The following is a 16,018-nucleotide window of genomic DNA, read 5'->3' on the forward strand; positions in this document are numbered from 1 at the left end:
ACCCCCTCCCCGCACACACTACCTTGCACCCCCATCCCCACAAACACTATACTACAGCCACTACCCTGCAACCCCCTCCCCGCACACACTACCTTGCACCCCCATCCGCACAAACACTATACTACAGCCACTACCCTGCACCTCCCTCCCCACACCCAGTACACTAGGCCAGACAATCGGTTGATCAGCAGTTCACGCTACCATATTAGTAATGGTACACAGAGACCTCTGAGTATTTACTATATGAGAACATAAGACATTTGCACAGGGGCAATTCCCAACGTGAAAAGGGCAAACACATATGCATGGACAAATTCACTGCATGTCAGTATTTTTGTAACTGTGGAAGTAATTTGGAGTTGGGTGTATACTAGAGATGAGCGGGTTCGGTTTCTCTGAATCCGAACCCGCACGAACTTCATGTTTTTTTTCACGGGTCCGAGCGACTCGGATCTTCCCGCCTTGCTCGGTTAACCTGAGCGCGCCCGAACGTCATCATGACGCTGTCGGATTCTCGCGAGGCTCGGATTCTATCGCGAGACTCGGATTCTATATAAGGAGCCGTGCGTCGCCGCCATTTTCACACGTGCATTGAGATTGATAGGGAGAGGACGTGGCTGGCGTCCTCTCCATTTAGATTAGGGTTGAGAGAGAGAGAGAGATTGACCTGAGGCTGTGATACTGTAGAAGAGAGTGCAGAGTTTAGTGACTGACGACCACAGTGACCACCAGACAGTGCAGTTGTTTGTTTTATTTAATATATCCGTTCTCTGCCTGAAAAAAACGATACACACAGTGACTCAGTCACATACCATATCTGTGTGCACTGCTCAGCCCAGTGTGCTGCATCAATGTATATATATATATCTGACTGTGCTCAGCTCACACAGCTTATAATTGTGGGGGAGACTGGGGAGCACTGCAGTGCCAGTTATAGGTTATAGCAGGAGCCAGGAGTACATAATATTATATTAAAATTAAACAGTGCACACTTTTGCTGCAGGAGTGCCACTGCCAGTGTGACTAGTGACCAGTGACCTGACCACCAGTATATATAATATTAGTAGTATACTATCTCTTTATCAACCAGTCTATATTAGCAGCAGACACAGTACAGTGCGGTAGTTCACGGCTGTGGCTACCTCTGTGTCGGCACTCGGCAGCCCGTCCATAATTGTATATACCACCTAACCGTGGTTTTTTTTTCTTTCTTTATAGTCATACTAGTTACGAGTATACTATCTCTTTATCAACCAGTCTATATTAGCAGCAGACACAGTACAGTGCGGTAGTTCACGGCTGTGGCTACCTCTGTGTCGGCACTCGGCAGCCCGTCCATAATTGTATATACCACCTAACCGTGGTTTTTTTTTCTTTCTTTATAGTCATACTAGTTACGAGTATACTATCTCTTTATCAACCAGTCTATATTAGCAGCAGACACAGTACAGTGCGGTAGTTCACGGCTGTGGCTACCTCTGTATCGGCACTCGGCAGCCCGTCCATAATTGTATATACCACCTAACCGTGGTTTTTTTTTCTTTCTTTATACATACATACTAGTTACGAGTATACTATCTCTTTATCAACCAGTCTATATTAGCAGCAGACACAGTACAGTGCGGTAGTTCACGGCTGTGGCTACCTCTGTGTCGGCACTCGGCAGCCCGTCCATAATTGTATATACCACCTAACCGTGGTTTTTTTTTCTTTCTTTATAGTCATACTAGTTACGAGTATACTATCTCTTTAGCAACCAGTCTATATATTAGCAGCAGACACAGTACAGTGCGGTAGTTCACGGCTGTGGCTACCTCTGTGTCGGCACTCGGCAGCCCGTCCATAATTGTATATACCACCTAACCGTGGTTTTTTTTTCTTTCTTTATACATACATACTAGTTACGAGTATACTATCTCTTTATCAACCAGTCTATATTAGCAGCAGACACAGTACAGTGCGGTAGTTCACGGCTGTGGCTACCTCTGTGTCGGCACTCGGCAGCCCGTCCATAATTGTATATACCACCTAACCGTGGTTTTTTTTTCTTTCTTTATACATACATACTAGTTACGAGTATACTATCTCTTTATCAACCAGTCTATATATTAGCAGCAGACACAGTACAGTGCGGTAGTTCACGGCTGTGGCTACCTCTGTGTCGGCACTCGGCAGCCCGTCCATAATTGTATATACCACCTAACCGTGGTTTTTTTTTCTTTCTTTATAGTCATACTAGTTACGAGTATACTATCTCTTTATCAACCAGTCTATATTAGCAGCAGACACAGTACAGTGCGGTAGTTCACGGCTGTGGCTACCTCTGTATCGGCACTCGGCAGCCCGTCCATAATTGTATATACCACCTAACCGTGGTTTTTTTTTCTTTCTTTATACATACATACTAGTTACGAGTATACTATCTCTTTATCAACCAGTCTATATTAGCAGCAGACACAGTACAGTGCGGTAGTTCACGGCTGTGGCTACCTCTGTGTCGGCACTCGGCAGCCCGTCCATAATTGTATATACCACCTAACCGTGGTTTTTTTTTCTTTCTTTATACATACATACTAGTTACGAGTATACTATCTCTTTATCAACCAGTCTATATATTAGCAGCAGACACAGTACAGTGCGGTAGTTCACGGCTGTGGCTACCTCTGTGTCGGCACTCGGCAGCCCGTCCATAATTGTATACTAGTATCCAATCCATCCATCTCCATTGTTTACCTGAGGTGCCTTTTAGTTGTGCCTATTAAAATATGGAGAACAAAAATGTTGAGGTTCCAAAATTAGGGAAAGATCAAGATCCACTTCCACCTCGTGCTGAAGCTGCTGCCACTAGTCATGGCCGAGACGATGAAATGCCAGCAACGTCGTCTGCCAAGGCCGATGCCCAATGTCATAGTACAGAGCATGTCAAATCCAAAACACCAAATATCAGTAAAAAAAGGACTCCAAAACCTAAAATAAAATTGTCGGAGGAGAAGCGTAAACTTGCCAATATGCCATTTACCACACGGAGTGGCAAGGAACGGCTGAGGCCCTGGCCTATGTTCATGGCTAGTGGTTCAGCTTCACATGAGGATGGAAGCACTCAGCCTCTCGCTAGAAAAATGAAAAGACTAAAGCTGGCAAAAGCAGTAGCACCGCAAAGAACTGTGCGTTCTTCGAAATCCCAAATCCACAAGGAGAGTCCGACTCCAATTGTGTCGGTTGCGATGCCTGACCTTCCCAACACTGGACGTGAAGAGCATGCGCCTTCCACCATTTGCACGCCCCCTGCAAGTGATGGAAGGAGCACCCGCAGTCCAGTTCCTGATAGTCAGATTGAAGATGTCAGTGTTGAAGTACACCAGGATGAGGAGGATATGGGTGTTGCTGGCGCTGGGGAGGAAATTGACCAGGAGGATTCTGATGGTGAGGTGGTTTGTTTAAGTCAGGCACCCGGGGAGACACCTGTTGTCCGTGGTAGGAATATGGCCGTTGACATGCCTGGTGAAAATACCAAAAAAATCAGCTCTTCGGTGTGGAAGTATTTCACCAGAAATGCGGACAACAGGTGTCAAGCCGTGTGTTCCCTTTGTCAAGCTGTAATAAGTAGGGGTAAGGACGTTAACCACCTCGGAACATCCTCCCTTATACGTCACCTGCAGCGCATTCATAATAAGTCAGTGACAAGTTCAAAAACTTTGGGTGACAGCGGAAGCAGTCCACTGACCAGTAAATCCCTTCCTCTTGTAACCAAGCTCACGCAAACCACCCCACCAACTCCCTCAGTGTCAATTTCCTCCTTCCCCAGGAATGCCAATAGTCCTGCAGGCAATGTCACTGGCAATTCTGACGAGTCCTCTCCTGCCTGGGATTTCTCCGATGCATCCTTGCGTGTAACGCCTACTGCTGCTGGCGCTGCTGTTGTTGCTGCTGGGAGTCGATGGTCATCCCAGAGGGGAAGTCGTAAGCCCACTTGTACTACTTCCAGTAAGCAATTGACTGTTCAACAGTCCTTTGCGAGGAAGATGAAATATCACAGCAGTCATCCTGCTGCAAAGCGGATAACTGAGGCCTTGACAACTATGTTGGTGTTAGACGTGCGTCCGGTATCCGCCGTTAGTTCACAGGGAACTAGACAATTTATTGAGGCAGTGTGCCCCCGTTACCAAATACCATCTAGGTTCCACTTCTCTAGGCAGGCGATACCGAGAATGTACACGGACGTCAGAAAAAGACTCACCAGTGTCCTAAAAAATGCAGTTGTACCCAATGTCCACTTAACCACGGACATGTGGACAAGTGGAGCAGGGCAGACTGAGGACTATATGACTGTGACAGCCCACTGGGTAGATGTATGGACTCCCGCCGCAAGAACAGCAGCGGCGGCACCAGTAGCAGCATCTCGCAAACGCCAACTCTTTCCTAGGCAGGCTACGCTTTGTATCACCGCTTTCCAGAATACGCACACAGCTGAAAACCTCTTACGGCAACTGAGGAAGATCATCGCGGAATGGCTTACCCCAATTGGACTCTCCTGTGGATTTGTGGCATCGGACAACGCCAGCAATATTGTGTGTGCATTAAATATGGGCAAATTCCAGCACGTCCCATGTTTTGCACATACCTTGAATTTGGTGGTGCAGAATTTTTTAAAAAACGACAGGGGCGTGCAAGAGATGCTGTCGGTGGCCAGAAGAATTGCGGGACACTTTCGGCGTACAGGCACCACGTACAGAAGACTGGAGCACCACCAAAAACTACTGAACCTGCCCTGCCATCATCTGAAGCAAGAAGTGGTAACGAGGTGGAATTCAACCCTCTATATGCTTCAGAGGTTGGAGGAGCAGCAAAAGGCCATTCAAGCCTATACAATTGAGCACGATATAGTAGGTGGAATGCACCTGTCTCAAGCGCAGTGGAGAATGATTTCAACGTTGTGCAAGGTTCTGATGCCCTTTGAACTTGCCACACGTGAAGTCAGTTCAGACACTGCCAGCCTGAGTCAGGTCATTCCCCTCATCAGGCTTTTGCAGAAGAAGCTGGAGACATTGAAGGAGGAGCTAACACGGAGCGATTCCGCTAGGCATGTGGGACTTGTGGATGGAGCCCTTAATTCGCTTAACAAGGATTCACGAGTGGTCAATCTGTTGAAATCAGAGCACTACATTTTGGCCACCGTGCTCGATCCTAGATTTAAAGCCTACCTTGGATCTCTCTTTCCGGCAGACACAAGTCTGCTGGGGTTGAAAGACCTGCTGGTGACAAAATTGTCAAGTCAAGCGGAACGCGACCTGTCAACATCTCCTCCTTCACATTCTCCCGCAACTGGGGGTGCGAGGAAAAGGCTCAGAATTCCGAGCCCACCCGCTGGCGGTGATGCAGGGCAGTCTGGAGCGACTGCTGATGCTGACATCTGGTCCGGACTGAAGGACCTGACAACGATTACGGACATGTCGTCTACTGTCACTGCATATGATTCTCTCAACATTGATAGAATGGTGGAGGATTATATGAGTGACCGCATCCAAGTAGGCACGTCACACAGTCCGTACTTATACTGGCAGGAAAAAGAGGCAATTTGGAGGCCCTTGCACAAACTGGCTTTATTCTACCTAAGTTGCCCTCCCACAAGTGTGTACTCCGAAAGAGTGTTTAGTGCCGCCGCTCACCTTGTCAGCAATCGGCGTACGAGGTTACATCCAGAAAATGTGGAGAAGATGATGTTCATTAAAATGAATTATAATCAATTCCTCCGCGGAGACATTGACCAGCAGCAATTGCCTCCACAAAGTACACAGGGAGCTGAGATGGTGGATTCCAGTGGGGACGAATTGATAATCTGTGAGGAGGGGGATGTACACGGTGATATATCGGAGGGTGATGATGAGGTGGACATCTTGCCTCTGTAGAGCCAGTTTGTGCAAGGAGAGATTAATTGCTTCTTTTTTGGGGGGGGTCCAAACCAACCCGTCATATCAGTCACAGTCGTGTGGCAGACCCGGTCACTGAAATGATGGGTTGGTTAAAGTGTGCATGTCCTGTTTTGTTTATACAACATAAGGGTGGGTGGGAGGGCCCAAGGACAATTCCATCTTGCACCTCTTTTTTCTTTCCTTTTTCTTTGCGTCATGTGCTGTTTGGGGAGGGTTTTTTGGAAGGGACATCCTGCGTGACACTGCAGTGCCACTCCTAGATGGGCCCGGTGTTTGTGTCGGCCACTAGGGTCGCTTATCTTACTCACACAGCTACCTCATTGCGCCTCTTTTTTTCTTTGCGTCATGTGCTGTTTGGGGAGGGTTTTTTGGAAGGGACATCCTGCATGACACTGCAGTGACACTCCTAGATGGGCCCGGTGTTTGTGTCGGCCACTAGGGTCGCTAATCTTACTCACACAGCTACCTCATTGCGCCTCTTTTTTTCTTTGCGTCATGTGCTGTTTGGGGAGGGTTTTTTGGAAGGGCCATCCTGCGTGACACTGCAGTGCCACTCCTAGATGGGCCCGGTGTTTGTGTCGGCCACTAGGGTCGCTTATCTTACTCACACAGCGACCTCGGTGCAAATTTTAGGACTAAAAATAATATTGTGAGGTGTGAGGTATTCAGAATAGACTGAAAATGAGTGGAAATTATGGTTTTTGAGGTTAATAATACTTTGGGATCAAAATGACCGCCAAATTCTATGATTTAAGCTGTTTTTTAGGTTTTTTGGAAAAAAACACCCGAATCCAAAACACACCCGAATCCGACAAAAAAAATTCGGTGAGGTTTTGCCAAAACGCGGTCGAACCCAAAACACGGCCGCGGAACCGAACCCAAAACCAAAACACAAAACCCGAAAAATTTCCGGCGCTCATCTCTAGTGTATACTCATTTGCAGTGAAATATCCACGTTTGACCTGTGCATGCCTACCTCTCAACTAACACTCCCCTCACACAGTACACTACCTCTCACCCTGCATCCCCTCCCCGCAAACACTACTGCAGCTACCCTACACCTTCCCCATGCGCACACTACACTACTTCTCACTGTACACACCCTCCCCTCCATACTACAGCTGAACAAGTGGATACCTTTAAATACCTGGGTTCAACTATCAATGGTCAACAGATAGCCACTACAAGTGACATCAGGAGTCACATAGGTTGTGCCACAGCTGTCTTTGCATCTCTGAAAAAAGGCCTCTGGGGCCAACAGGACATTACCATTGCCACAACAATTAGGGTATTCAACGTATCAGTTAGAACAATATTACTTTATGGTTCAGAATAATGGCAATACTTAAATGACCTAACAAAGCTGGAACGTTCCCAAATGAGGTGCTTACGAAATATACTACAAGTAAAACTAAAGACCGGAGAAATTAAAACATCCAAAAACTATGCAAAGACCAACCCACAGTTGAATCGTATATTAGAAGACAGCGTTGAAAGTGGTTTGGGCATGTCTGCAGAATAAAGCCTAAAAATACCATACCAGTGCCTAATAACACATGCCCGGAGGAATGGAAAATAGTAAGTGATACGCCAAAGAAAACATGGCTAAAGTCAATTGCCCAAGATCTTCAACCATTACACTTGCATATTGATGATGCCAAGCAAGCCACCATAAACCAATCCCAGTTGCGTGTGATAATTAGAGATTCCCTGCCTTTGGCTGTCACACAGTGCCAGCAAGCTTAACCTACTGGTACCAATGACAATTAAGTCACATTATAAAGCGATGATTGATGTTTTTCCACACTTTCACAGAACAATGTACTGCTTCCCACTGCTGCTACCATTCCTTTCATGTCAGTACCAAAACGGTTGTGGCTTCTTCTCCAAAATCTTACAAGGTGGGAAAATAAGTCTCCTCCCTGTCCCTTCGCCGACTTGCATATTTAAGTCAAACCAATTACAATATCCCTCCCTGAAGTGAATTGCAGACTAAAAAACTTATTCCTGACAATTTAATTCCCGGGAGTTTGCAAATTCCCGACATGCATATTTAAGTCAGACTAATTACAATATCCCTCTCTGAATTGAATTGCAGACTAAAAAACACATTCCTGACAATTGAATTCCCGTGATGCACGGGAGTTTGAAAAGTCAGGAATTTGAAGACAAACTGTCACTGAATTGAATTGACCCCATAGATACGGAGAGCCCGTACCACATCCAAAGACAGCTCTTTGGAAGACAAGTCAGGAGAGGCAAAGACCGGAACCACGATCTCCTGATTAAGGTGGAAAGAAGACACCACCTTTGGCAAGTACCCGGGACGTGTTCTAAGAACCGCCCGGTCACTGTGAAAAATCAAATATGGGGACCTACAAGACAAGGCACCCAGATCAGACACCCGTCTAGCAGAGGCAATAGCCAGCAGAAACAATACCTTAAGAGAAAGTCACTTAAGGTATGCAGATTCAAGAGGCTCAAATGGAGACCCTTGCAACGCCTCAGAACCACCGACAAGTCCCAAGGAGCCATAGGCGGGACATAAGGTTGAATCTGCAACACACCCTGAGTGAACGTATGAACATCAGGTAAAGTCGCAATTTTTCTCTGAAACCAAACCGACAAGGCAGAAATATGAACCTTGAGGGAGGCCAGGCGAAAGCCCAAGTCCAGGCCTCGTTGTAGAAAGGCTAAAAGTTTGGCAGTACTTAACTTGTAAGCGTCATGATTATTAGTGGCGCACCAAGCAAAGTAAGAATTCCAGACCCTATGATAAATCAGAGCAGAAGCCGGTTTCCGAGCCTTTAACATGGTTTGAATGACCACCTCATAAAATCCCTTGGCCCTCAAGACTGAAGCTTCAAGAGCCACGCCGTCAAAGCCAACCGGACTAAATCCTGATATACACAGGGGCCCTAAGCAAGGAGATCTGGGCGCTGCGGAAGTAGAAGGGGACGCTATGTCGAGAGACCCTGAAGGTCAGAGAACCAATGGCGTCTGGGCCACGCAGGAGCGATCAGAAGTAGGATTCCTCCTTGTTTGAACTTCCTTATTACTCTGGGCAGGAGTGACACCGGAGGGAACACATATGGCAGCCAAAGGCTCCATGGAATTGCGTCCACGAACGCTGCTTGAGGATCCCTTGTCCTTGCTCCGTAGACCAGAACCTTGTGATTGTGTCGAGACACCATCAGGTCCACATCTGGAAGGCCCCACTTGTCCACGAGGAGTTGAAACACTTCTGGATGGAGGATTCTCTCTGGCGTGTACGTCCTGATGACTGAGAAAGTCCGCTTCCCAGTTTGGGAACAACTGGAATGAATACAGCCGATATGGCTGCAGATGGCGTTCCGCCCACTGAAGAATCCTGGATACTTCCCTCATTGCCATGCGGCTTTGAGTGCCGCCTTGATGATTGATGTACGCCACCGTGGTGGCGTTGTCCGACTGTACTTGAACAGGTCTGTTCTGTATTAAATGCTGGGCCAAGTTCAGCGAGTTGAACACCGCCTGCAATTCCAGAATGTTTATTGGGACGAGAGACTCCTCCCTGGTCCACCGACCCTGAAGGGAGTGTTGCTCCAACACCGCGCCCCAACCTCTCAGACTTGCATCCGTCGTCATAAGGACCCAGTTGGAGATCCAGAAGGGACGACCCCTGCTCAATCGATGGTCCTGCAGCCACCAGTGTAGTGACAGACGGACCCCTGGAGACAAAGAGATCATTTGCGACCTGATCCGGTGACGCAGGCCGTCCCACTTGGCAAGAATCAGTTTCTGCAGAGGGCGGGAATGGAATTGAGCGTACTCCACCATGCCGAAAGCCGACACCATGATACCTAGCACTTGCATTGCCGAATGTAATCGACACTTGTGGCCGAGATAGGAAGCATCGAATCCTGTCCTGAAGCTCCTGAGACAAGAACCGCTGGCTGTGAGTGTCCAACAACGCCACCAGGTGCACCATGCTCTGAGCAGGGACCAGGGAATATTTATTCCAGTTGATGAGCCACCCGTGGGCATGCAGAAACAGGATAGTCAGATCCAGATGGCGTAGGAGAATTTCTGGGGAATTTGCAAGGATCAACAAGTCATCTAGATACGGCAGGATCCTGACCCCTTGACGGCGGAGTACAGCCATCATTACCGCCATGACCTTGGTGAAGACTCGCGGAGCCGTGGTCAAACCAAAAGGTAATGCCTGAAATTGGTAATGGAGGTTGCCAACTGCAAACCTCAGGTACTGCTGATGCGACATTGCAATGGGAATATGCAGGTAAGCATCCTGTATATCCAGGGAGACCATATAATCCCCATGTTCCAAGGCCAGAACAATAGAGCGAAGAGTTTCCATCCGAAACTTGGAGACCCTCACAAATTTGTTCAAGGACTTGTGGTTGAGAATGGGCCGAGAGGACCCATTCGGTTTCGGGACTAGGAACAGCGGTGAATAGTACCCCCTGCCCCTCTGAGCCAGAGGCACCTGTATTACCACTCCTGTGTCCAGGAGGGACTGTACCACAGAATGAAGAGTTTTTGCCTTCACCTGATCCAAAGGGACGTCTGTCAGGCAAAATCGATGAGCGGGATGATTTTTGAAGGATACGGCGTACCCTCGAGTGACGACTTCCCGTACCCAGGCATCGGAAGTGGTCTTCAACCATTCCTGGGTAAACCCTAGAAGTCGTCCCACCACCCTTAGATCCCTGTCATGCAACAGACTTGACAGTTTTGGAAGCAGGCTGACGGGCAGCCCAGGCCCGTTTGGGTTTGGTCTTATTGGGTTTGGAAGTGCGAGCCTGTTTCGGGTACGCCTGACCCTTTGCTTTCCCTGAAGGACGAAAGTAGTGAAAGGAAGTACTCTTTACCTTCGGTACCGAAGGAGCAGTACTAGGTAGACATGCTGTTTTAGCAGAAGCTAAGTCAACCACTATCTTGTTGAAGTCTTCTCTGAAAAGAATCTCTCCCTTAAAAGGGAGCACCTCCAGGGTTTTCTTAAGGTCCAGATCCACAGACCAGGACCGCAACCAGAGAATCCGGCGAGCCATAATGGACGTAGTAGAAGCCTTGGCTGCCAGAATACCGGCATCAGAAGCCGCCTCTTTAACGTAATGAGAAGCTGTGACAATATACGGCAGACATTGTCTAGCATGATCAGAAATGTTGGAAGGCAGCTCAGCTTCCATCTCCTGAGCCCACGCTTCAATAGCCTCTGCAGCCCAAGTTGCTGAAATGGTGGGCCTATGAGCAGCACCAGCTAAGGTGTAAATCGCCTTTAAACAACCCTCCACACGCTTATCCATCGGTTCTTTCAGAGACGTGACGGTAGTTACAGGCAGAGCTGAGGATACCACCAGCCGCGCCACCTGCGAATCCACTGGCGGGGGTGTCTCCCAATTTTTACTTAGCTCTGCCACGAGGGGATAGTGAGCTAGCATCTTCTTGTGAGGCGTGAATTTCTTTCCTGGATTTTCCCAGGATTCCGGACGTATGTCAACCAAATGGTCAGAGTGAGGTAAAACTTGTTTAACCACTTTCTGACGTTTAAATCTGTCCGGTTTCTTAGGGGCAGTATCAGGCTCTGGGTCATCAGTAATTTGAAGAATTAACCTGATAGCCTCCAACAAGTCAGGAACATCCACCTGTGAAACAGGGTCCCCATCAGAATCAGTGTCTGCGGGGTCAGTATATACGCCATCCTCATCAGACGAAGTGTCTGGGACGTTAGTGGATTGTGAGGAAGTAATGGCCCGCTTAGAGGACCCCTTGGCTTTAGGCGGGCGAGGATTAGACTTCTGTTTAGTCAGGGATTGGTTCAATTGCTGTAACTGAGTAGACAGTTGATCTGCCCACGGCGGATTAACCGTAGGGACCATAAGCGGTTGTACCGGTACAGGAGGTCCCCTAGGGGGCGCAAACCTAGTTACCAGCGTATTCAATAACATGGAGAAAGTAGCCCAAGGTGAGTCATTTTGCACCCTCGTTGCTACGGTCCCACTAGAACCTGAACCCTCAGCTGCTTTATTCTCCTCAAACGTGTCTGCAGCGTCACCACCACGCACTGTGGGATCAGCCCCAGCTCCGTCGCCCCTTGTAGCAGACATATCTGAAAGCTCAATGCAAGGCAACCCAGTACAATATCAGCAGCACAACACCTGACAAGAACCCCCTGACTAAATGCACTGTTTCTTAACTAACACTGTCAGCAGACATGTAGAATACTTAAGTGTCCTGTAAAATGCACAGCGCTGACATGCAGGCGGCTTTACAGAGGAGGATTTGCCCAAACAGTCCCAGGATCAGCTCAGCTTGTCCTAATGGCGCCCAAACGCTGACAGGGAGTGAGGGAGAGAGATATATGCAGCACCAGGGCGGGAACATTTACTCTAAATGGCGCCCTGGGGCTGGGGGAGGGGCTACAGGTCAAAGCCTTATCCCCTTGCTGGACTTCACCACCGGGTACCGCGGTCTTTATAGCAAACGGTTTTTAGTAAAACCGACCTGAGCCCTTGCCCTGGTGGTCTAGTGGGGTCCCTGTACTGCCACAGTGTCCACGCCAGCGCGCGCGGCCCGCCTCCCACCGGAGGCGTCAGATCGCAATTTCTAGCGGGTCCCGCCTTGGGGACCCTCTTACCTCCTCCCTGACTGCGGCCACGCGATCCTGGAGAGCTGCGGTGGGGTGTGTGACTGACAGATGAAAACCGGAGCCTCCGCTGTAAGTACCCGGCAACCAGGGCGCGGGAGTATACAGCGCCGCTGGGGGAGGTGATGGAGCTGCAGCAGGAGATGTCTGACTGACATCTAACACTCACAGTGTCTCTGCTGCAGCCCTTGAAGTCTTCATTTTTCACTTAAAAAAGCTCTTCTGAGGGCTGCTGGAGCAGCCCACCTGTTGTATGCCTGCACTGCATGGCACCAACTACAAAACTGAGCTCCTGTGCATGGAGGCAGGGTTATAGCGGAGGCGGCGCTATGCATTCTGGGAACAGTCAAAGCTTTTAGCCTGTTGGTGCCTCGGATCAAGATCCTACTCTACACCCCAATGTCATTCCCTGTGGAGCCCAGTGTACCCCGCAGTAGAAATATAAATATTTTGCTTATTAAAAACTGTGGAACAGGGGTATTCAACATGTGGCCCTCCAGCTACTGTGAAACTAAACATCCCAGCATGTCCTGCCACCACTTTGCTATAAGGGCATGCTGGGATGTGTAGTTCCCCAGCAGCTAGTGTGACCGCAGGTTGCAAACCCCTGCTGTAGAGCAAAGAAGTTAAGTAAAATTTGATTTAACCAATTTGTGTGAACAACCGTTTTTGCATTTTGGAGCAAATGATCTATTGTCATTACCAGATTTTCATTCCAACCAGCCAGATTGGACAATAAATCTAATTAGTTGTTACAATTTTTAGAACACTTGTTCTATCACCAACATCCGCTCGTGCAGCCCCAAAATACAATGTATACTGTAGACTAAGATTAGTTTACATTTCAGTAAAAAAAAAATAAAGCTGATCGCACTTTTCATACATTTATTTTGCCTTCATGCAATCATCTTGGGCTCATGGAAGGATGAAAATAAGAATAATTAAAAAAAAAACATCTGGGTGGCATGGTGGAACTGTGGTTACAGGATTGGTATCAATCTGTTCTTCCAAAACAGAAAAACCAGGATTATAAACGCATGTTTTCCTAATAGAATAAGATAGACATTTGCCTCAGCAGGCATAACACGCAGTAGCAATTATAGACCAACAGACCACACCATTTAAGAAACTGGGTATCCAGCTGGTTTAAATTTGGGGACAATTAACTTTAGTATAAAGACTAAGACTTTAGTATAAAGTCAATTCCTGAAAATCGTGTATGAAAAACATACCTCTCACTCCATCTACAAAATAAATGTTTAAGAATTGATCACACATCAGGGATTGTCATCTATGGTCTAAAATGGGGGGAAAAAACAAGAACCAAAAACGTACCGTACCTCTTATTTCCATGCATTGACCCTTTAGAGCAGGGCTGGCCAAACCAGTCCTCGAGATCTACCAACAGTTTACATTTTCCAGACCACCTAGCTGGTGCACAGGTGTAGTCATTACTAATTAAGATGTGCTGCATTCATTCCTAACTGACAATTCTACAGCTCTCCAGGAGGCCTGGAAAACATGAACTGTTGGTAGATCGAGGATCGGTTTGGCTACCCCTGCTTTAGAGGGTATCAACAAAAGATCAATGCATCACTGTAATGTTCAGCTGCACATAAATATGGTATAGTAACAATGTTAATTTTCCTGCACACCTCTATAGCATGCAATGGAAACCTACCACCAAGTGTCTGTCTGACCTTTCTGGCAGCACTCAGAATGGGAAGCAGTTCATTTTCTGGCTGTCGGGATCCCGGCAGTCAGGATACCGATGCCGGAATCCTGACAGCCAAGGGAATCCCGGCGGTCGGAATTCCCACTCAGGGAGTGGCCCAAGCCACCCCCCAACAGGGACTAAATTAGTGTGGCAAAGCTTACTCCTGGGCCCGAAGCATGGCGAGCACAGCGAGACCGCCGGGATCACGACCGTCGGCATCCCATATTGGATCCCTTAGAACTCTCCCAACTATTTAAAATTGGGCAACAACACCTATCCAAACAATTGTATGCCTGTGGATACTGGTGGTAGTGTAGGGGAATCAAGGGTGTTTTTGTTTTATTCCACAGGCTCACCCTATCCCTGAACTCTGACTTATTTTCCCACAGTGCTGGCGACATGCCAAAATCTACGTGATAGAAGACCAAAAAACGCCATAGTAATTATTAGGTGAGAGCTGACTGCTGTGCAAGGCCCCGCACCCATTCACCTTAATGCACAGGTTCTCAGGACCCCACACAGTGCATGTTTTTCAGATCTCCTCACAGAATCAGAAGTAAAATAATTAGCTCCACCTGTGGATCTTTTAAAATGTGTCCATCAGTAATAAATATACCTGTGCACCTGCTGGGTTAACTGGGAAACAGTTTGCGAACCTATGCCTTGATGTGTCCAAAAAGTAGTTGGAGAGGGGGGTGGGAGACACACTTATCCACATGGTCAGATATACCAGCCTACTGACAACCTACCAGTGACTGCGGCCACCTGGGCCTACATATGAGCGCTTACAGACAGTGATAAATGTATATTATAGAGCTCACCTCAGGTCAGGAAGTGTATAGCCATGCAGATTTACATGTATGGGGGCAGTTGGTCAGGCAGGGCATAGGGGTACACAGATGGGAGCGGTTAGGCAGGGTATAGGGGTACATGGATGTGAGAAGCAGTTGGCCAGGCAAAGCACTCGGATATATATATATATATATATGCAGTGTGGGACAGTTGGTCAGGCAGGTGTACACGGATAGGGGCAGTTGGTCAGGCAGGTGTACATGGATGCACGGATGGGGGCAGTTGGTCAGGCAGGTGTACATGGATGCACGGATGGGGGCAGTTGGTCAGGCAGGTGTACATGGATGGGGGCAGTTGGTCAGGCAGGTGTACATGGATGCACGGATGGGGGCAGTTGTACATGGATGCACGGATGGGGGCAGTTGGTCAGGCAGGTGTACATGGATGCATGGATATAGGTAGTGGTCACGGTAACATCTATTACATTATATTATGTTTTGGATCACTCATCTCCCACACTGCATGAGGCCGCGGCGTGAACAACCCAGCCAGCCACTGCCACACAAGCAGTTTACCTGGCGGATCACAGCTGGTGTCCTCATAGCTCCCTCTGCCGAGCGCAGCAGCTCCGCACTGACAGCATTTCCATGGTAATGACACGCCCACTTTATAGACATCCGTCGTACTTGCGCGTTCTATGGGCGGGGCCTCCTGCGTCAGAACGCGATGCCTGTACGCCGCACAGCTGGCCGCTAGAGTGAGTTACTGCCTGACTCTACTGGGCCGGCCCAGCCCCGCCGTAACATAGACGGGCATCCAGTCTGTGTGCCAGTACGGGCGGCAGGGCCTCCATGATCCATTAGGACCATTATATACTAGCCACGTTATTGCGCACATTCTTAAATGTGGGTAAACAAAACTACAGCATAAAGA

At 48.1% G+C, this 16,018-nt stretch overlaps 1 protein-coding gene and 1 long non-coding RNA gene across 11 annotated transcripts in view; one reads left to right on the plus strand and one right to left on the minus strand.

The window, feature by feature from the left end:
• The window catches only part of BRDT (bromodomain testis associated), a 351,401-nt gene extending 335,535 nt beyond the window's left edge, over positions 1-15,866 (minus strand). For 3 of the 9 annotated variants that reach the window (XM_063939907.1, XM_063939904.1, XM_063939899.1), the window contains exon 1: positions 15,661-15,747. Coding sequence is in view for 2 of the 9 variants with exons in the window: in XM_063939905.1 (XP_063795975.1) it covers positions 15,661-15,762 (102 nt within the window). In the remaining 7 variants the exon portion in view is untranslated. Of the gene's footprint in view, positions 1-14,909; positions 15,027-15,114; positions 15,461-15,660 lie in introns of those variants that run through there. The other 6 variants (XM_063939905.1, XM_063939900.1, XM_063939902.1 and 3 more) reach the window with 6 other exon arrangements.
• The window catches only part of LOC134957765 (uncharacterized), a 41,001-nt gene continuing 40,320 nt past the window's right edge, over positions 15,338-16,018 (plus strand). The window contains exon 1 of one of the 2 annotated variants that reach the window (XR_010186733.1): positions 15,338-15,543. This is a non-coding gene — a long non-coding RNA (uncharacterized LOC134957765). The other variant, XR_010186734.1, reaches the window with a different exon arrangement.

Source organism: Pseudophryne corroboree, chromosome 9 (genome assembly GCF_028390025.1).
Source record: "Pseudophryne corroboree isolate aPseCor3 chromosome 9, aPseCor3.hap2, whole genome shotgun sequence".
NCBI classification, from domain to species: domain Eukaryota; kingdom Metazoa; phylum Chordata; class Amphibia; order Anura; family Myobatrachidae; genus Pseudophryne; species Pseudophryne corroboree.